The sequence below is a fragment of the Mugil cephalus genome, chromosome 9 (genome assembly GCF_022458985.1).
Source record: "Mugil cephalus isolate CIBA_MC_2020 chromosome 9, CIBA_Mcephalus_1.1, whole genome shotgun sequence".
NCBI lineage: Eukaryota > Metazoa > Chordata > Actinopteri > Mugiliformes > Mugilidae > Mugil > Mugil cephalus.
This window is the reverse complement of record NC_061778.1, coordinates 27,843,386-27,865,449: the sequence shown is the minus strand read 5'-3', so window position 1 is coordinate 27,865,449 and position 22,064 is coordinate 27,843,386. Positions and strand designations below refer to the sequence as shown.

The window sequence follows — 22,064 nt, the reverse complement described above, 5'->3', positions numbered from 1 at the left end:
GTAAGACAAAATTTGCTTCAACATTTCAGCAGAGTTCCTGCTTTCATTCAAGGGACATTTGTGACAAGCAACAGCGTAATATCCTACCAGTATTTAACTGTTAATATATCCTAGAACATCAGAGCGAACAGCTTACAGTTTAGTTGTGCAAAGAAAGAATTTGGTAAGTACATCTTACACAGTTTATTATAAGTGTATTTTGCTAAAATTTTGAGTGCTTTGATATACAACTGAACCAAGGTTGACGGAATGATTTTCAGCCAGTTTAAACATATTTGAAGAACTCAAGTAGTCTCAGCAACATAACTCAACAGTCTCAGCTCAATCAAAAACAAATCAGCTTACAGTGATTTATGATTGTGAAATGCTAACGTTAAGCGAGAATACAAACCAAATGTCTACTTCATTTACTAAACTGAAAACCTCATTTAGTTGAATCCACTGAGTTGAATTAATTCTTATTTAACCTGCACCTGGGACCTTCCAGATCTGTTTTTTTTTTTAAATAAATTCAGAGCTGAAAGATACAGACACATTTTGATTATTTTTCCCTTAGGAACCCTGGGCAGTTTGATTTGTAATGCATGCAGCCCAGTGTCTCAGGCAACAAACATAAATATAAATTATTCATTACGGGACATGTATGTATTAACAATATGTACACTGTTTACACATACCATTATATTGGAGTGTTTTAGATAGATTACTTTATTCATCCCCGAAGGGAAATTAGGTTTTGAAGAAATTGTGAAAGAACGGGTTATATTTCACAACACTATCAATTTCTAGCTAATTCCTCATTAGATGACATTTCCTCACACTGTATGCTATGCTTCCCTGACAAAACAACTTCTTCTGTTTTAGCAAAAAAGACACAGTAACCAGTCAGAAGTCTATGGAAAACAATGGCCAGCAATCTCATGAGCCTCATTTTTATATGGCTGCTCTCAGTAATGGCCAGCAACGCTGTGACGCCTAGACAGGACCTCTATTTGACTAAATTGATGACAAGTAAGGTAACTGGTGAGAGATTTTCTCACAAACTGCTGACAACACAGGAGGTGTCCAGTATAAATCCACACTCACAGGTCTCAGGTCTGAAAGTCACACCACCAATCAGAGATGATGTATCTCCAACAAAGGAAATGACTAGCACCAAGCCTTCACTTCAAACAATACTTACTAAGACATTGTTTCTGAACACTGAAAAAACAGCAACTCCTACCAATTCTATACTGCCTCCGTCATACAGTTCCACACGCATGATGATCACAACTGAAGAACAAGCAACAATTATAAAATCCACAAGAGTTGTAACCAGTCAAGCCAGCATCCCAACCAAGCCTACAATGGTACTTCCAGAGCTATACAACTCGAGCCAAGGCCAAGACAAAGAAAACATCAATACATCAATTTTTCAATTCACCACCAATAAAATCACTCATCTATCTACATATCCACTTCAGTCTACAAAGTCAATCTCTGATGTGTCCACATTTACCAATACCAAGGAAGTCAAGTCTGGAGTTTTAAGCACAGTTACAAGCGGTGGTGTGTCACAGACTACAGGTTCATACAAAGCTTCAATGGCCACACCACCCATAATGACTACCAAGAAAATGAAAAGAAAAGAAACTTCAAAAAAAGAGAACAAATCCCCTGACGGAGTAAACCATGGAAAAGCAGTGGCAGGGCTAATTGGTGGAGCCCTGCTATTGATGATGGTAGGATTCCTAGTCATCTACATAAAGAAACGGAAACTTCAGAGGCAGACAATAACAACTACTGATTGGGCTGGTCCTTCACCATTTTTGGAGGGTGGAGCAGACAATGGCCGGGGAGCACAAAGGTCATCCAATCGAATTTCTCTCACCACCATTCTGCCCCAGGGACTAATCAAAAGATTGTCCTTACTTCCAGAAACAGATGAGTTAGAAGATGTGGCAACAGGTACTACATTTCGAGATAAACATCACAAAGACACACTTGGTGGAAAGTTGGAGGGAATTGATGTACAAGAAAGCAATAAGGCTGTTGCAGTTGTTCCAGAAATGGAAAGCATGAGAGATCCTGCAGAGGCTGTTGGAAGCGTTGTTTCAACTACCTTTTTTCCAAACTAACGAGCCTATAGCCTCAGTCAAGACCATTGTGCAACTCCTTTGAATATATGTGCTGATGGTCAGCCTAAAATGAACAATGACCTTGGGCAAACTTAATCCTCCAACCTCCAAAAGCATGAAATAGAAGCATATACCCTGCTGCTACAGTTACACTGGTTTCTGTGCAGCAGCAGCGGTAACTGGAAAACAATGTATAAGGAAACTATGATGAGAGTAATTTTTATTACGGAATCTACTGCAAAATATTGAAAAAATTAAAGTGCAGCAGTTTATGAATGTATATAAGAAAGGACTGTCATGAAATATACTCAAGCTTTTAAACTAAGGTAGAAGTCAGAACGATAATTGTGTGTTGTTGAAGTTTTCAAATGTTGGGGAAAAAGTAACCCAGACAACAGCAGAAGAGTGTCGATCTGCTTTCAGTTTAGTTATTTCGCAACTGAGAGAAAAGCAGAAGGAAATATGGTAATGAGAACTAACAGATATACTTCCTGTACAGACTGCCAGCACACTTTAGCATGCTGCTTTTTTAAGCTCCCAGCTGCAGCCACTGCTGACTGTTTGGGTCTTTATACAGAAAACAGAAACTCGCTACTCATGAAACTTTGCAAGACAAATTATCTACACAGAATAAAGACATATAAATGTCTACATTATGTCTACATGTAGCAGCTGCTATGGCACTCCTATTGTGTCAGACATAGAATGGACCAGATGATCAAGGTGAAAACACTTTCTGTGTAGACACTGTTTAAGAAATATGATGACCAAAGCATGCCAGTTAACAAGATACTGGCAACAAGGATAACATCTCAGTTAAGCGCAGCTTAAAATACAGCCACACACAAGAGTCAGTACTCTTACACAATGGAATATAGAAAATGTAGCATGCGTAACAAAATACCAATTATTCAACAGAAAACAAATCAACATGAAAAAACCACTGTCAACCTAAAATAACCATATAAAACACACAGAAATTATATCTTAAAAGCTACTTTAAAAAGGTGTGTTTTGAGCATTGACTTGAATGTTGGGAGGTGTGTGCATGTACAGATGGGTTTGGGGAGTGAGTTCCAGAGGGAGGGGGCAGCAATGGAAAAGTTTCTGTCTCCCCAGGTTGGGTGCTTGGTCCATCAGGGTGGTGTAAGAATGTTTCCTTAGGATTGATCTTTTGTCAAATCCAATTTTATAACATAAGTAATGAAGTGACCCTTTATCTCCTCTACATTTAGTATATACTGTATGCCTAGTACGCATTTGTTGCATTGATGTATTGTTGTAATAATGTTAAGACATGCGAGCGATTTTCCTAACTTCATCTGAGACATCCAATTGAATTAATTTCCACTTGTACTGTCTCCTTTTTTCTCGTCTGTTTTCTTTTCTAATAAATATACTTACATTTAATGCTTTACATTTAATGATTATTTAATTATTATTTCTATTTTGTCTTTTTGCATTTTTAATTTAAAATGTGACTGTTTTATGGATAAGATTAATGACTCCACTAGCACTAGTTGTCTTCTATACAATCTAAACCCATCTTTTAACTGGTAGATCCTATAGAAATGACATAGAACTGGTTTAGAAAGACCAGTTAACAACTTGTTTGTTTGCTCGTTATGCCATATCCAACGATACATTTTTGATCTCCTTGCAACCTATGGAAAAGCAGAACAAACTAGGAATTCAGAAGATACACCAAGCACACTCAACATGAACAATTCACCATTCCATATCTTAGTGAGAACACCCTCCCAAAACAACCTGACTCCCATAATCACTTCTGAGGATCAGTCTCTCCACTCTTTCCATCTGTTGTAACTACCTTGTGAAGCATTAACAGCAACTAGACATTGCTAGTAACCTCTGACCAGTCCTCTACAGGAGCTAGGAGGAATTTTGGCCCATTCCTCAGAACAGGACTACTTCAGTTCTGAGATGTTGGTGGGTTTCCTTACATGACCTGCTTGCCTCAGCTACTTCCAAAACATTTGTATTGGATTAGGTCAAGATGGACATTCCAAAACTTTAATTTTGTTGTTCTTTAACTGTTCTTTTGTAGAATGACTTGTGTGCTTGGGCTCATTGTCTTGCTGCATGACCCAGTTTCTCTTAAGATTCAGCTCAAGGACAGATGTTCTAAAATTTTCTTTAAAATTTTGCTGGTATAATTCACAATTTGTTGGTCCATCAACTGTGGCAAGCCTAAGTCAGATCTAGTAAAACAGGGACAAATATTACCACCTTCAGATTTCACCAATGTGATGAGATGCAGATGCTGGAATGCAGGGTTGATTCGTCTCCAGATATAATGCCTCTCGTTTAAATCAAACAATTCTACTTTGGTCTCATCTGTCATCTTTCAGTTTCAATTTGGCCCCAGTCCTATCCACTAACATAGAGGACTGTTTGACTTATACTGGAACCAGACACCAAGGGGAGCTCTACTTGCTTTGGCTTCACTTTTGATAAGCTGTTCTGCTGACGATCTTTATACCATGGATGGTATTGCTGCAGAAGGGAGGGACACCAGACACTGAAAACAAGGGGCCACATACTTATACATACCAATGATTCATATTCTTGAATAAATAAATGTACAAGTAGTACTTTCTGTCTTATTTCAGGACTTATGCAAGAATGTAGAAATTCCTGATGGGTGCAAAAACTGAACTTGAGCAGCATCTTTTATTTATTTATTTATTTATTTTCTTAAAACAGACAAGGGATTGTCTGTTGCATTTGAATTGAGAACTCCTTTGAATGTCTGTTCTATAATAGAAGCTCAAAGGAACAGTTTCTTAATGCAACTGCAGATAATTTACCTGCTTAAGTGATGGAAAAAGTAATAAAGAAATAGTGTATACCTCTCCATGTTCGAATGCTGTTTGAATCAATTGTAGGGATTTTTTATCCACATAGCTGTCAGTTTCCACAAATGCATTGCCCTGAACATATTTTCTAGATTTTCCTGTCTTTTTTGTCAACTTTGAGATAGATTTCTACATCATGATTTGATTGCACATACATATACCTTGTCTGCACACACACAAACACATGCACGAACACAAGCAGCTCTTGCTTGTCTCAGCAGCTCAGCTGCAGAGTGGGCCGACTCTGCTGCAATTACTTCTCTCCCTCTCTCTGTCTCTCTCTTGCTGTCTATGCATCTCTCCTTCTTCCTAACCAAACCTGGAGCATTAAACAGCCTGCAGTGAGCACGACGGGAGGCAGCATGTATAGTGTTGTGCAACAGCAACCACAGAGCTACAAAAAGGGACTGAAGCCATTACCAAAAAACTGCTAAGAATAGAGGAAGACACGACCGGAACAAAAGGACAGATGACAGACAAACACCAGGGACAAGGTGAGTGATTTCAAGAGGAGAGTTGCATATTCTAATTCTGATTCCTATTAATGTAGTGAATTATTTATTGTATTGTTGAGGTGGCTTATGAGGGCAATCCATTCGCTGCCCTGCAACTAAGGGGACTTTCCCTCTCAGCATTCCATATTGACTTTAAGAAAAAACATTACAGCATTTCAACATAAATACAGGAATTTAGTGATGTAAAGCACAATCACAGTGAGCATCATTAAACAAACTACAGGGTGAGGACATTTTGGAGGAAATAGTCAAGTTTTTAACATGACCCGTAGTGCTTTGTTTGAGAAAACAGAGACAGATGGTTTAGTCTTTAAATGAGAATGTCTGTGGTTGAGGATATCGCTGTGAATATACAGTGTCACTGCAACACTCTGAGGTCCAGTCTCGTTAGGAGTCCCACTTAAGAAGAGGCAGTAGAACCAGAGAAGTGGTTTAAGATTTAGTGATGTGTTTACATTCAAGATAATGGCTGTCATATTAACTATTATTCATGTACTCAATCACAACTCAGTAACAAACACCTTCATCTGTATTACAAGCCAATAACAAATCCAAGAGCTATTATAATTCATATAGTTCTGCTACTTCAGAATTTGTTCAATAAAGAAGACTGTGAGCAATCTTAGCAGGAGGGCAACATCAAGTTTCGTGTGGATTCTAGCTTAAGGCTAGATAAACTAGGCTACCAATTAATGCTGAAAATTTTAAGATTCCAAAGAGAAGACCATGAAAAAGTAGGGGACAAAATTGTTGAATAAAACAAGAAAGGTACAAGAAAGTAAAACTGGGAAAACCACTGGGATGGCACACCAGGGGGATAGCTACATGCTCTAAACACGGAAAAGCAACACAACACGTAAACTTTGGCTCCATGTGACTTCACACTGCTACCATTGCAGTCGAATCAAGTGAGCAGTGGTGGACACTCAGGAAATTTATAAGTCAAACACGCTACATTTGCCAACTAGCTCTAGATAACTGACTGACGGGAATGTCATCAGTCAAGTATTAGGACAAATCCTTGCAGTGCATCGTATCATAAAGAACTGTGCCAAATATCCACAATCAATCAACACGTTGACATATTTAAGAGAGAAGTAAAAATGTTGACCTGATGAAGGAATTATCAAGCCAATAGGATTGCAATATTTCAGTCTGGATCAAAGCGATAGATGGTCCAATCAACAGTATCAAGAACGCTGCTTCATTTCAGTTTCTTGCCATGTTGGAAAATGCATCAAAGGAATAAAACTTGAGCGATAAGGAAGAAATACAGTGTGGTAGCAGCTGAAGCAATGCAACACTTAAAATTTGATGTGATGTGTTTGTGCAAGTTTTAAAAGGAAAACAGGAAAATATTTGGCTAAAACAATCAATTCAAGAACACTGGAGGATGCATTAAGTATGGAGTTTTTATAAAAGAATATCAAAATAGAACTTTTAACACAATAATGCATGACTTTAAATGAACTAACCTATACTCTTGTAGCAATCATAATGCACATAATCCACACAAGTTGGATCTAGTATACATAAAAAGCAATGTTTTTTTTTTGTTTGTTTTTATTTTGTTTTTTATTGTTTCCTACTATAGATGTCTAACCTACTTACTGTAACACTTGTCTTACTTTCCAGAGCACTGATCATGACTACGTGCTCTCACTCTCTACTCTGCCTCCTCCCTCTGCTGCTCTGTGGGCTGCTGGGAGGCAGGGTGCTCTCTATCTGTCCCTCTGTATGCTCCTGCAGTGGGGGTCACCGTGTGGTGGACTGTTCTTTACGAGGCCTAAATAAGTTTCCGTCTGGTCTACAGCACAATATCCGCTTTCTCAATCTCTCTTTTAACAGGTAAGCAGCTGTAGGTCTGCACTGCAATTTTGTTACAGACCTACTGACAGACATATAATGAATTTTGTACGAGGTAACAAAGACACAATGAAACAGGTACCCAAAAATGGATCACGTAGTTCGACTGTGGTGTTCTGAAGGAGACAGCATGCAGGACCTGACTGTGAAATATAATTAACTCAAACAATCTGTGTGGGCCTTTGACATTACTGAATTAAATAATCTATTGAAATGCTTTGACAATAACAAGTATTTTGTTAATAATATATATAAATGTTATTTTCATATGCCATTCTTCTGGTAGCTTGAGGGGTCTGGACAGCCAGCTCAGCCACTATACCCACCTGCGAACCCTGGACCTGTCTTACAACAGCTTGGAGAGTCTACCTCCTCTCTTGCCACGGTCTTTGTGGGACATTCGAGCAGCGGGCAACCATCTACGCTTGCTGGACAAAAATGACACTGCGTACCACTGGAACCTAAAAGTATTAGACCTATCAGAAAATGAGCTAGAGAGAGTGGTCTTCATCAATAACACACTGTTGAGCCTAAAAGCTCTCAACCTCAGTCAAAACAGGTTTTGGACTGTACCCACCAACTTGCCACATAACCTGGAAAGCATTGATTTGTCACATAACTATCTGGTGCAGATTTTACCTAGATCATTGGATCGGTTGCCCATGCTGGCTAAATTCTACCTGCATGCTAACCGGTTCACCTGGTTGTCTAAAGGGATCTTTGATAAGTTGACAGGGCTTAAGGTGATAACTCTTGGGGGTAATCCCTGGGCTTGTGAAGAAGAAAACACAACGAGTCTTCTCAGATGGGCTGAGCAAACTCGTGCAACTGTGTTAGGTTGTCCCTGTCACACAAGACCCATCTGTGGTCAAACCCATGTGGCATCAACAGGGAGCAAATTGTCCTTTGGTCTGTTCACAGATACACCATTCTGGGTTAACAGCAGAGGTGAAAGACATGATTGGCAACCACCTGCAAGGACTGCAGGGGTCACGTCTGGTTATCAGGCAAAGTCTGCACTTGTTGAGACTGGAATATACCAAGACATAAGAGGTATGGACAATTATGCGGGCCCTACGGTGTTCGTCTGGATGGAATCCACAAGTTTTGACAATTTCTCCATCCGCAGCAGTACAACAGCAAACCCACAGTCTTTGACCAAGATGCCCAATGTAGCTAACTCACAGAATAAAGGGTGCAGACTCCTTGCTGAGACAAAAGAAACTATAATCCTGACTATTGCAGTTATGAGAACAGGATTCACCACATTCTGAACCACCTTAAATTCTAACTCTGTAGACAAAGATGACATATACAAACCTACAAGAAAAAAAAAACTACCCAACACAACTAATACACATGATTCAGCTGGTATGCTAATGGCTATGCTTGCTAGACAAAAATCCCACATCTTACCAATGAGAACCTCAAAGTACTAGGTCTGTCAGACAATTAGCTAAAGACAGCCTCCAAACTCTCAACTTCAGTCAAAACAGGTTGTGAAGTGCACCAATAATAATGCCACATAACCCGCAGAGCATTAATTTGTCACTACATTAATATGATATGTATATGTATAAATCTACAACACATACATCTGCTCAAAAAAGTATGAAAACAGGAATTCATTGGTGTGTGCCAATGCTAAAATACACACTGACAGATTCCAGCATTTGATGTGTTGTTAGCAATGCAGAACAAACCACCTTATATTTTGGAGGTCCTGGATCACTGTGTCCTTAAGTAGTTGGAAGGATAAATTGTTTACCAAACAAATTAGAAAACGAAAGTAGTAAAGACTTTGCTAAATTAAAATAATTAGCAGACAGTAAAAAACTAAAATTTTTATAGAAAAGTGGAAAAAAATTACTACAATGGGCGCCCTATGTAATACAATATTTATGCACAAGAAAAATGGTGAATTTTTGGTGCCATTTTAAGTAAACTTATTCACAAAACTGGTACAGCTTTTTTCATACACTAAAAAATATAGAGCTAGTACACCACGACCTCTGGATTATCAAAAAAACACACTGGTATTCCCTTTGGACTCACCACCAAAACATGTTGAACAAGGAAGCACTGTAGCCTCTCCCACCTCTAAACAACAGTTAGGCAGTTTTGCATGTTTAAACCATATACCACATACTGTACCAGCTACTTTCTATAGAGTTCTTATATTATCTGTTGTGTTTCCATAGACTGCAATCAACATTAGTTCAAAACTAAATGCTTAGTCATAGTAAAACCGCTTTTGGCAAAGATTTTGTAGGCATACATATTTATAGCTAAACACTGAATGAATTATATTAAAAACTGTGCCAGATGCCAGGCAATAATGAGACAATACAGACTACATGGAAGTTTACAAGAGAAAAAAATAGTTTCATAAACAGAACAATAAGGGCAGTGGTCAGGTACTACCTGCGGGCCACATAGTAGAACACTGGGTTGCCAGTTTTAGAGGTTCCCGCTTGGTAGAAAATGTTGAGGGTCTTTAAGGCTTTGAACTCCTCCTTCTCATGGACCTGGTGCCTGCAGACAAAAAACAGAGTGTTAACCATCAGTCATACTTTCATTTGACAGGGTTCAGTGATGCTGTATCACACTGATTATACACACATTTACAAAATTGTTGGTACCCTTATGTTAAAGAAAGAAAAAAACATGGTGGTCACTGCAATAACTTGAACCTGACAAAAGTAATAATAAAAATAGTTGTAAAAATTAACTGAAGAAAATCATACATTGATTTTAAATTGTGGTTAAAAAGATTATTCTTAAAAAGCAAACAAATGAAACTGGACAAAAATGATGAAAAGATTGAAAATAATTTGACCATAGCGACATGGAGCAATTATAGAAGTTTGTTAAAGGTAAATGATATAAGGCCATTTCCAAGCAGACTGATGTTCCTGTGACTACAGTTGCACACATTATTTAGAAGATTCCACGGAACCATAGCCAACCTCCCTTAACATGAACACAAGAGGAAAATAGATGATGAAGAGAAGGATAATACGAATGGTAACAAAAGAGTCCAGTACAACTTCCTAAGAGATTACAGATGAACTCCAGGGTCAAGGTAGATTAGTGAAAAAAATGAAACATACAAAGGAAAGACGATCAAACGCATTCTGGACCAAAATGTGGCAGAAAGCTTGGTTACAGTTGTAGGTCATGGGTCCTCCAACAGGAAAATGTCCAAAGCAGCAACTAAAACACCCAAGAATGGCTGAGAACAAAACATTGGACTATCTTAAAGTGGAAGTGAAACACACAGTCTGGAGAGGCACCATTCAAACCTGAGAGAGATGGAACAGTTTGCTCATGAGGAGTGGACCAAAATACCTGTCAACAGGTTCAGAAGTCTCATTGAGAGTTACAGAAATCACTTGAGTGCAGTGATTGCCTCAAAAGGTTGGTAATTATTATCATGTCAGTTTACATTTATTTCTGTGACCACCATGGGTGGATACGAACAATTTTGTCCACATCTTTATTTTAACTAACTAAGACATTAGTTCATAGACTCAATTCAGATTAGGAAACACTGTATGAGTTTCTCGAGTGTGTGTAGCTGAATATACTGTAAAGTAACTGGCAGGGAAATGAACAAGATCTCAAAGATGAATTCAGTCTAACTTTGCTAAAGTAAACAATAAAGCTATTAAAACAAATTGATGTACTTGAATGGTAAGCTCAGTAAATTATTTCTAGATATATATTCATTGTATGAAACAGCAAATAACAGCTGGACAGAATATGGGCTAATTTGTCAGCATGCTGGCACCAAATCTGATCCTAACTGCAAACAGAAAACTGTACCAACACACTCTTTATAAGTGAGTGTATAAAAATTATTGAATAAGAAACGATTTATCTTATAGTTGCTTTTAAGGAAAATTTAATTTTGTAATGCTCTTTATAGATTACATCTACCAGAGGAAAGGTTCTAACTCAGTCAGTCTGACAGCATAAGTGTTGTTCTACGAGTGTGTTGTTCTACTCATGTTTTGTTCTATACATTGATAATTGCTTTCAGTTTTGTTCTTTGTTTGTCCCCATTATCTTAAATTAATCTTACAAACCATCAACAATAGGACACAGTTTGATAAAATAATAATAAAAAATACAAATACAATATGGTTCCAGCACTGTTGGTTCTTACACACATTTTCTCTTTTTAGTGTGACTTAGTGGAAGCAATGAGACAATTAAGATCCTGTTTCTCTTAATTATTTAGTATTATCATTAATGTAATTGGTGAGGCAATACACACAGTTCCAAAGCTAACTTATGAAGCATACTGATACCATTGGTATAACATTTGGTGATGATATATGTATTTAATTAAGTTTGTTGACTTTTTGGATGAGTATGATTTGTGAATGGGATACAATAGTAGTACCAAGTCAGATTGATTTAAAAGTCTAACACAAAGCTGAGACTTTCAAAGCATTCAGTGTGCAGAGAAATTTAATTTCCAAAACAAAGCATTTTATCACATTTTGCAAAATTTTTGCACTTACAGGTCTGATGACCCAAACTATGTGCACTCTACTTGCTGGTTATAAAGATGCAAGGAAAGAGATTTTTCAACAACCAAGCTTTATTTGAACGCACTACCCATAAATTAAAACTACAAGCTTACACTCTTCAAGTGCACGCATGACAAAAAGCAATCCAGCTCATATAGTGTGTAGTCTGACAGAGTCCTGGGTCAAGGCAAGGTTTATTTGAATCATAATGTCACTGTCTGGCCAAGGTGTCCAATGTGTGCGTACTACAAATGCCAGGACAACTCACACAAATGAGAATAAATACTGTGCTATTTATTATAGTTTCACACAGTGTATAACTTAATCAAGTCAAAAAACGCATGGTTTAAAAAAATCATTGTGCGCCGTGCAGAAAAGAGACTTTGAATGTTTGTAGAATTACGTCCCAGGAGAAGGGGAGGCAGAATACAAAATGACTAACATTTCTGTGTATTGTGTTAGAAACACACACAGATTTGAGAGAGAGAGAGAGAGAGAGAGAGAGAGATAGAGAGATAGATTCATAGATAGATGAGATATTGTTGTATTATGTTGTATATTATGATATCAGCCTTTAAAGAAGAATAATGACAGCTATCCTTATTATGTATTTAAAAGCCCAGCTACAATGTTAAAATGACTACTTTCTTATAATTATCAACAACAACATTATTTTTAAGTAGTCTGTCTTTTTGAAAAGAGCTGCATGAGCTTTTAAAAATGTATGATTATCGATGCATAACTACAAATACTTTTACAGGTTTAGTCAAAGTCTGAAGATGCTAAACAAACAGTTTTCGTCGATCTCATGAGGGGTAAGGGTACAGGAGTGCTACACATAATCAGAAACTGTGGTGCCCAAGCCTTCCCATTCTCAGATTTTCAGCTAGCTAAAAATGCAAGCCATTGCCATCTTCAGTCATAAACTCATAACTTACTGTCCTACCTGGTCATGAACTCTTCAAATTTGGAGCTGGTCAGATTGAGACTGGACCAATGGGTATCAGCCACAGGTTTGTGCTCCGGGGGTCCAAGGTAGGCCAGCAGTGTAGCCATCTTATCAAAAGGTCGCCTGCCTACAGCCTTGTGGTCTCTGGAAGGAAAGTCATATTTATTAATTTCACAAAAAATCACATTAAAATGGAGGAAAGGATAACAAGGTTAGTCCAAACCTATTACTGGAGAGGTACTGGCCGATCCTTTCCTGGTTGTTCCACAGCAGCCGGTGAAGGGCTAGCACATTACCATCACTGATAAAGGACAAACTGTGGTTGACTGAGTCACTGGGAGGAGAGTCAGATGCTATATCCAAGAAAAACCTGTGGTTTAGAGAGGAGAGTACACATTTAACTTACATACAGAAGACAGTCTGACAAAGTGAATATTTTATGTCAGAAGTAAATAAATTAACACAAAATGGCGCTTGAGGTGAAATGGATATATTAATAAATAACTTCGCTAGTGTAAATGTATGGCTTGGGTGGAGTAGTGCTATAGGTCCAACAAGAAGTCAAGAAATAGCCTAGTTTCAACTTTGTCAGAGCTGAGGTAGATCAAAACACAGCCATACTTATAACCAAACCATACTTATGGTTACTCATTTTTTTTGAAAATGTGTTAACCAAAGTATCCGGTTCATTAGCTGTTATGTGTAAAAACAACAGATTGAGAAAATTTATATATTTAAACTAGAGACTGAGTAAATATAGCAACATTTACCCACTGCCTTGCATTGGCCATTTTGTGAGTTTAAAGCCAGTGTCTGCACAGTGCGGTCCAAGTGATGCCACACAAAGCCGCTTTATTGATGACCCGACCACACTTTTGCTTCACGCTGTTGTCTAATTAATACTGCACTCTTCTGTTCCTCTACCAGTTACAAAGAAATGTTGGATTATACAATGTACTTTTTTTGCATCTCAGGACTGCTTAGCAACTTGAAGTCATCATGATGCCACATGTATATAGTGTCAAATAACTAAAACTAAACCTTACTATTGGGTGTGCATCAGTATTAGATTAACTACCAAAAATACAGGGACATGCATCACTGAACTGAGCCTCACCTTGAATTGCGCAATTTTTTTTACAAACTGGGTTAGGCTCGTGTCCTTGGCGCATGTATGTCACCAATACAATGGTTATGCATATTTTTATCATGTGTCCCAATTTTCCATAGCCTGGTTGATGCATTTCATGTATGGTTGTGATCAGTTTCTCACAACTACACCTTCAGCCAAAACAGGAAGTAGTAAATAATGCAAGACATTTAGTTGAACAGTTTGTATTAAAATGTGTTTTTATTTATTAAAAATGTATTTAACAACTCAATATTACTATTGGCTATAGAACATACACTCACTTGCTACTTTAAAAGTACACCTGTCCAATTGCTTGCTAACACAAATAGCTAATCAGCCAATCACATGACTGCATTTCAATGCATTTATTCATGTAGAGGTAATCAGGACAATTTGCTGAAATTCAAACCGTGCATCAGAATGGGGAAGAAAGGGGATTTAAGTGACTTTGAACGTGGTATGGTTGTTGGTACCAGACGGGCTGGTCTGAGTATTTCAGAAACTGCTGATCTACTGGGATATTTACGCACAACCATCTCAAGGGTTTAACAGAAATTGGTCTGAAAAAGAGAAATATTCAGCGGCAGTTGTGTGGACGAAAATGTCTTGTTGATATGAGAAGTCAGAGGAGAATGGGCAGACTGTGACTCAAATAACCACTGCTTACAACTAAGTAATAGAGAATACCATCTCTGAACGCACAACACGTCCAACCTTGAAGAAGATAGGCTACAGTGGCAGAAGACCACACCGGGTGTCAGTCCTGTCAGCTAATAACTGAGATGACAGTTAGAAGACTGTAAAAACGTTGTCTGGTTTGACAAGTCTTGATTTCAGCTGCCACATTGTGATGGCAGACACCACAGTGTACCAATCTTCTGACGGCTACTGCTGTGGTGGAATGGAAGAGTCGCATCATAGATGTGCAGCAAATATTTCCATTTGTGTTGTTTTTCACACTGGGTGCTTTCACGTTGAATGAGTATACATTGATACACAGGACGAGATGTTACGATCCCTTGTGCCATGATCTGAGGCAAAATTCCTTAAGAAGCCCAGTTCAAGTGGAGAACCAATCAGCAGACCAGTGGTCAGCTACTGACTAGCTTAGCCACCAGCAGTAGATAACAAATGATGGGAATGTGACCACACTCCAACCAAATATTCCTTCCTTCTGCCTATGTCAGAAACAAGATACAACCAGACACCAGCTACGTGGCCTAGTCCACAACTAGAAAACTCCAGCTAATTAGCCTAGCCACCAGCAGTAGGTAAGAAATGATGGGAATGTGACCACACTACAACCAACATTCCATCCTTCTGCCTATATCAGAAACAAGATGCAACCAGTCACCAGCAACATGGCCTAATCCATCGCATGAGGTAATGAGAGGTGGTGTGACTACCCTTCAACCAACACCGCTCCCTTCTGCTAGGATCAGAAATGAAACACTATCAGTATTTTTTTTTCATTATGATATTAATTTTTAATATATCGGCATACCGGTGTATTTGATTATACAGCTTTCGGAACGTTGTAGCGGTTCTAAACACGCATGGTGTGACTGCATCACTGTGAGGTGTGGTGAAGATTTAAAGTTGTAAAGGCAGAAGGCAGAACGAGAAGACCATGAAAACTTGGAAGAAATTGCTTCAAAAAAGGTGCCGTCTCGTTTTCTTGCCCATCTTTGTTCAATCTATGGTTAAACACCGAAGGCAAGTAGTAAGCACTCTGCATAAAGTTTCTTACCTTCTTGCTGAATCAAAGTTGCTCTTCACAAAGTCATTAAAAGGTCTCATGTGTTCTTCTTTTGTAAACAGGACATGGTTTGCAATACTCTGCAGAATCTGAAAAAAATAACATGAGAAATACATGAAAAGTACCTTTAAATGATCCTGTGCCTCACCAGCCACGAACCTCTCCGCAAAAAAAATGTAAAGAAAATTATTTGATGTGTACATTAGTGTTTTAGTTTGGCCTATGTCCCATCCTCTAACATGTAGGGAGAGGAGCTTATAGCCTATATAACTGCTCCCAGTCACAAGGGAAGCTCTATTTACTTTGGCTTCACTTTTGAGGAACTGTTTTGTTGTCCATCTTTGTGCCATCTATGGTTATGGTAAATTAATCCATGTTTAAGGTAAAAGACTGCAATAGATATTACTTTCCTTTGCATAGTTTTCTCTTACATTAAAGTGTGTAAAGGGCATTTTATTGCATTGTGAATTTCCATTTCTGTTATGTAATGACTTTACATATGTTCACTGCTCAAAAATTCACATTTGTCCTGAATTGTGTTCCATTTAAACAGAACCACTGATTGACTAAGCATCATCTGCATCACAAAGCGATATTTCCCACCAGTCTCACCTTGGACATGAGTTTGAGACCCCGTTCTATCCTGGGCAATGGCTTCTTGTCCAAGATTCCGGCCTCGTAGGGAGACACAATAGCTGGGTTGACAAAGCGCAGAAACATGGCACTGCCCACTGCACCTATGCTGTTCTGTGGAAACCGTTGACTCACGACCTGTTTAAAAGAGGATTGAGGGACCAGGGGAAAACAATGGAGGAAACAAAGGGGATATGTAGAGCAGATAGAACAGCAGAGTGACAAGAGGATCCAGTTTTAGGAATGGGAAGGAAAAAACTGTGAAAACCATTTTCAGTAAATGAAAGAGCAAAGGAGGAAATGATGAGAATAACAAAATATACACATCAATATGTTTAACAAAGCAGTGTAAGCTTAGCCATTGCCAGTACAATGAAAGATGTTGGGTTTAGGAGAAGAAACAGTGATGGAAGACATATGAAGAGAAACTTGGAAACAATCCCAGATCATTCTGGAATGTAACAAGAGTGAGAAATATTCTTACTCCAGTTACAGCCCAAGAAAGAGGTGATAAAGGGAATGCAAGACAAGGAACCCAACTGTCTTATCTCCGTTGGCGAAAGATGACGGAAAGTTATCATAAACATAACATAAAAAGAACAAAAAAGAAAAAAAGAAGGTGGTGGACAGATGTACAGGTGCATCTTCATAAATTAGAATATCATTGATTGTTTTTATTTATTTCAGTAATTCTAATTAAAAACTGAAACTCCTATTATACACATTCATTACACACAGACATCATTTATTTAATTTTAAATTGGATTATGGCTTAAAGTTAATGAAAATTTGAAAATTACTGTTTGAAAAAGCCTTCAGAGGATTGTGAAGCAAAGTCCATTCAAGAATTTGGGACAGACTGACAAGTGGACTGTGGCTGGAGTTAGCACTTCAAGAGCCACCACACACCACACCTCGGCTAAGGAGAAAGAGAACTGGACTGTTGCTCAGAGCTCCAAAGTAGTTTTTTCAGAGGAAAGTACATTTTGCATTTCATTTGATAAGGAAAAGACGAGAGGCACATAATCCAAGTTGCCTGAGGTCCACTGTTAAGTTGGTCTTATGTAATATTCAAACTTTCTGAGATAATGAATTTTGGGGTTTTCATCAGCTGTTAGCCAAAATAAGTGTGACAAATCTACATAATATAGAAGTTTCACTTTTTGAAATTAATTACTGACATAAATCAAAATGATATTCAAATTTATTGAAATGACATTCCAGAGGGGTTTAATAGTAATGTTACAGGTTTCAGAATTGGACAAAGTCAGCGTCGTGAAGCCTGATAGAAGACATATTTGTTTGTAGAATTTCTATCGTTTAACAATTGTAACTATGACTGTTGATAAACAAAACAAACAGAAACCCTGTGTAATGTCAGACCTATAGCCTGAGCAGTCTAAGATTTAGTAATGATTTCTGTAAGACTATTTCCAGTTGTCAACTGAGAGGATGTAGTGTAACGTCAGACAGACCAATTACAGAGTAGTTCCAGTTTATTATAACTTGTGCTCAATCCTAATCTCAAGCAGTTAACAGTTTGGATAACATTGTATGTAAGTAAATTCTACATTTTTAATGAAATATTTTCTTACTTTTAGTGTGTGTAATTATTTTCAAGCACAGACCTACTACGAGACAGTGTGCAGGAACCTTAGTTGTTGTTCAATGTGACATTATTCTTCAGTTACTTTAGTGCATATTGCGTCAATTTCAATGCACAGTACATTTTTGCAGACCTGGCCTATTCAAATTTGATGCGCAAAGCATGCTGTGTACCCACAAAGTTATATAAAGTTAAGTAATAGTTATGTATTGCATATGGGTTTGGAAAGTAGGCTTGGCTTTAATTGGAGGGAAGTTGCATCTAAATTGGAGGAAGTGTTGGGGAATTAAAAAGTAATTGTACAATTAACTCAGAAACTGTTTCAGGGACAAGTGTGGTACATTTCTTCCCTATTTCTTCAGCACTTTAACAGGTAAAAGCACTGCAGTTGAATTCAAGCACAAAGTGACCTATGTCTCTGGAACCCTTGCTATGCAGAACAAGATGCAGTCAAATGAGTTGTTAGTATAAATGAAGAATGCCAACGACAAAGGACAGGTAGAAGGAACACTAAAGTGGCCAAATCCATAGTTTGGTAAATTCTCAGAAAAAGTGTACCCTAGTGAGGTCAGCAAAAAGTAAAGACCTGAACACGTCAATCCATGTGTACTATAAATTAAGACTTTCACAGCAGTAGGTTCAGAACATTTTAAGCCTTAGAAATAGAACAACTAGGTTAGAAACCAAGTTAAAACAGTTCAGAAATGTCATTCTTTGGACAAATGAAACAGATATTATACTGTACCACAATGGGGGTAGAGGAAAAAGCTTGCAATGGCTTTAGAACATGGAGATAGTATGATTGCATAGGCATGCCTGACTTCCAGTGACACTAGATCATTAGTGTTTATGTGACACAAGACAGAAACAGACATATTATCTCCGGTGCCTATCAACATCACTGACTGAATCACAGGATACAATGATTTCTGTGAGCACACTATCATTCCAACAAGGACAGTATGCTGTTTTCCAAATAAAGCCTTGGATTACCAGTGTCCTGAAGGGTCTGTTAAATCAGAAGAAGACACAGGTCTGGTGACACAGATGAGGTGAGGATACGGCGCCAATTGAAGCGCCAAATGAAGTGCATTCTTCCTCTATCAACTCATAGATACAAGCTGGAGAATAAAACTCCAGCAACACAACACGAGGGACATATGGGTAGGCATGATGCAGATCTCAAGCTACAACATCAAGGGTCGTCAACAGGATGTCAGCCTAAAGCCGTGTTTTTCAATGGAGCCGCCTGAAATGTCTAGTAATTGATAATATATATTTATTATTATTATTCTTTTTAACACGACACGCAATCTTTAACAACTATATTCTACACTTTCTCGATGCAGCATATAAAATATCGGCTACCGTGGCATGCCTGAGCACATTTGACCCCTGAAGTCTGGATTCTATGGCTAGTGTGAGTGCAACTGTACCATACTTCCCTAGCCCAGTACAGTTGGAAGAGGTGTGCATGGCACGGCACACTTGGTCACGCATGCAAAATGTAACCATGATGTAACCACGTAAGTAGATTTCACAAGTAAATTGTGATTAAATTTAGAGTAGACAATTACCATTTAATTATATATACTTTTTGTTACATTTATATTTGGTGGTGTGCCCTGAGATTTTTCTAATGTAAAATATGAAGAAAGATTGTAATACAGCAGCCAACTTTGAAAGGCTGCAGTGAGGTGTGCATGCTCAGTCCTCCCATTAAATGTGGTGAGTGTAGAGACGCAATAATAGTATATAAAAGACATGACGAACTGAAGCTTATTCTTTCAAATCTTCACTGTGGCCCGTTTAGCTGCTGCAGTAGCTCTTTTTTCACAATTAGTTATATGAGAGGTTGTTGTTGTATTAATTTTCACCCTAGTAAATACAAGTTCACCTCACTGTACATTTAGGCCTATATCCTGATCAGGGAAAATAAAATGGTCAGTCTGTGCACTAATCATGGCTTCTCTGTATTTGTAACAGTAACTAATTCCTTTGAAAAAAAAAGTCTCCAGGGTCACCAGAAATTTGTGACATCAAAATGCAAAATGGTGTCCTCCTCCCCTAACCGTCCCTGAGCCAGGCCTGGGGCACGTGGGCTAGCGCCTGGTGGCCAGGCCAGGTTACAGCGTTACCGCAGTACTATAAATTGTGCAAAACTCCACCATCAGTCCCTGACTCCTGAAGTCCTGTGCAACCCAGCTGTCTGGCATCTTGCAACACAACTTCAGCTCGTGCAGGAAAGGATAGCAGTGCTAGCGGTTCATCATCTGTGCCAAATACAGCCATCTTATCTGACCCAACTTCAAACCTGTCACCCTCACGTCACATGTTATGAAGGTACTGGAGAGACGGTGCTGATGTAGCTTAGACCACGGGTGAAGCCCGGACCCTCTTCAGTTTGCCTACCACTCTGATGTGGATGCGGATGTTACCATCGCCTATCTGCTGCTCATTGTTGGATAGCCACTTAGATGGTAGTGGTGGCCCTGTGAGGATAATTTTTTATAACTTTTCTTGTGTCTTACACACAATCTTTTCTGCTAAGAGGGAAGCTGTGGGAGATGTCAGTTCACCTATAGACTTCTGTATCTCTGACTATCTATCAGAAAGTCCTGAGTTCACTGCATCAAGATATTATTTGAATCAAATTACCAGAATGTTGTACTTGTGTAGTGTGAGTTTCAAATGAGGATCAACCACAGATGTTCCTAATAAGAAACCAAACTCCCTATCAGCCTTTTAGAACGAGCTACTTCAATGAATGTTGAAGCATCTTCAGGAAATCTGATGCTGTTGTTTCAGCTTTGCTTTGTTCATCAGCTCAAGGTATTTAACAGTAAGCCAACATGAAAAAAACTAAACAAAATAACTCAAGTCATTACAGCCAAATCCATAACATTAAGCTTGATATGTCTGTACGGAGATAGTGACAGTTTAACCACAGCATACTATTTCAGGAGGTGGAATATTGAGAAGAAGAAGAGTGAGAAAATCAGCAGTTCACTTTTTTGAGGCAATTGTCAAGAAAAAGAGCTGCTGCCAGCAGAGTTGCTCATAAGTACCAATATTTGAGTGTGGGAGACATGGCTCTGAGGAAGACTAAGAAACAGACAACCACACTCTCACATTCATATATGGTGGGAAAAGACATCTGAGGAACCTAACCCATGTCAGAAGGACAATTCACCAGAATATTTCATCTAAAGGCATTTCATGCCTTTTAAAATTCATGTCAACTGAGGTAGGTGAGGTATGCAGTTGTATGTGAGCGAATATACACCGATCAGACAAAACATTATGACCACTGACAGGTGAAGTGAATAACATTAGCCATCTTGTGACAATGAAATGTTATGCTGGGAATCATTAAGACCTGACATTTGAGTGGATGTTACTTAGACATGTACCATCCACCTAGACCAGACCAGGGTCCCCCAAACCATTCCAATGACACTCCTTGATGGCAGCTGTCATCCCCAGCAAAATGCAGCCTGACACAGCCACACACACAAAAAAGGTTTAGGGACAACTCAAAAAAACACAAACAACAGCACAAGGTGTTGACCTGGCTTCCAAATTCCCTAGATCCCAAACTGATGAAGTATCCGTGGAATGCACTGAAAAAGGCACTTCCCCTCGACCCACAGGACCCAAAAGACCCAATGGCCCTCACTAACAATATTGTGTTGTCAGACACCACAGTACACCCTCAGAAGGCCTATGTCCATTCTCTGATGAGTCACAACTGTTTTGGAAGCACAAGCGAGACCTACACAGGTGGTCATAGTGTTATGCCTGATTGGTGTATGGACAAACATGATTTAAGTGCAGATGAAATTTTCTGACAAAGCGCAAAAAAGTGCAAACAGATAGTCTAGAAACAAAAGAGATGAGAGGGTGGTGCTGTTTACTGGGAATTGTTAACGGAAAATAAATCAAATGGAGCCAATATTAGTACAATGATTTTAAGAGAGTTTGTTCACAAAGTTGAATATGGAGAACATAATAAAACATTTCCAGAAAAAAAAAACACTAAATAAAATACAAAATATTTCATT

At 38.4% G+C, this 22,064-nt stretch overlaps 3 protein-coding genes across 7 annotated transcripts in view; 2 read left to right on the top strand and 1 right to left on the bottom strand.

Moving 5' to 3' along the window:
• nf1a (neurofibromin 1a) overlaps positions 1-22,064 on the bottom strand; it is a 115,901-nt gene that overhangs the window by 25,703 nt on the left and 68,134 nt on the right. For all 4 annotated transcript variants that reach the window (XM_047594169.1, XM_047594171.1, XM_047594172.1 and 1 more), the window contains 5 exons: positions 16,374-16,532; positions 15,753-15,850; positions 13,094-13,240; positions 12,868-13,014; positions 9,805-9,915 (listed from right to left, as the gene is read on the bottom strand). In XM_047594169.1, the coding sequence (XP_047450125.1) occupies positions 9,805-9,915; positions 12,868-13,014; positions 13,094-13,240; positions 15,753-15,850; positions 16,374-16,532 (662 nt within the window). The remainder of the gene's footprint in view (positions 1-9,804; positions 9,916-12,867; positions 13,015-13,093; positions 13,241-15,752; positions 15,851-16,373; positions 16,533-22,064) is intronic.
• On the top strand, positions 8-3,530 carry LOC125013465 (protein EVI2B). Its single transcript, XM_047594175.1, has 2 exons — positions 8-163; positions 865-3,530. The coding sequence occupies exon 2, from the start codon at positions 906-908 to the stop codon at positions 2,118-2,120; it is 1,215 nt and encodes a 404-aa protein (XP_047450131.1). The 5' UTR covers positions 8-163; positions 865-905; the 3' UTR covers positions 2,121-3,530.
• Positions 3,664-9,787, top strand: omgb (oligodendrocyte myelin glycoprotein b). Of its 2 annotated transcripts, XM_047594174.1 has the most exons (3): positions 3,664-5,493; positions 7,150-7,362; positions 7,667-9,783. In XM_047594174.1, the coding sequence occupies exons 2-3, from the start codon at positions 7,160-7,162 to the stop codon at positions 8,652-8,654; spliced, it is 1,191 nt and encodes a 396-aa protein (XP_047450130.1). In that variant the 5' UTR covers positions 3,664-5,493; positions 7,150-7,159; the 3' UTR covers positions 8,655-9,783. The 2 variants fall into 2 exon arrangements, with proteins under 2 accessions (XP_047450130.1, XP_047450129.1); XM_047594173.1 differs by lacking the exon at positions 3,664-5,493 and having other exon boundaries at positions 7,013-7,362; positions 7,667-9,787.

Coding starts and splice junctions, on each gene's coding strand:
- omgb (XM_047594173.1), top strand. CDS start 7,109: ATGTCTAACCTACTTACTGTAACACTTGTCTTACTTTCCAGAGCACTG. Junction 7,363..7,666: donor CTCAATCTCTCTTTTAACAG/GTAAGCAGCTGT, acceptor TTCTTCTGGTAG/CTTGAGGGGTCTGGACAGCC.
- LOC125013465 (XM_047594175.1), top strand. CDS start 906: ATGGCCAGCAATCTCATGAGCCTCATTTTTATATGGCTGCTCTCAGTA.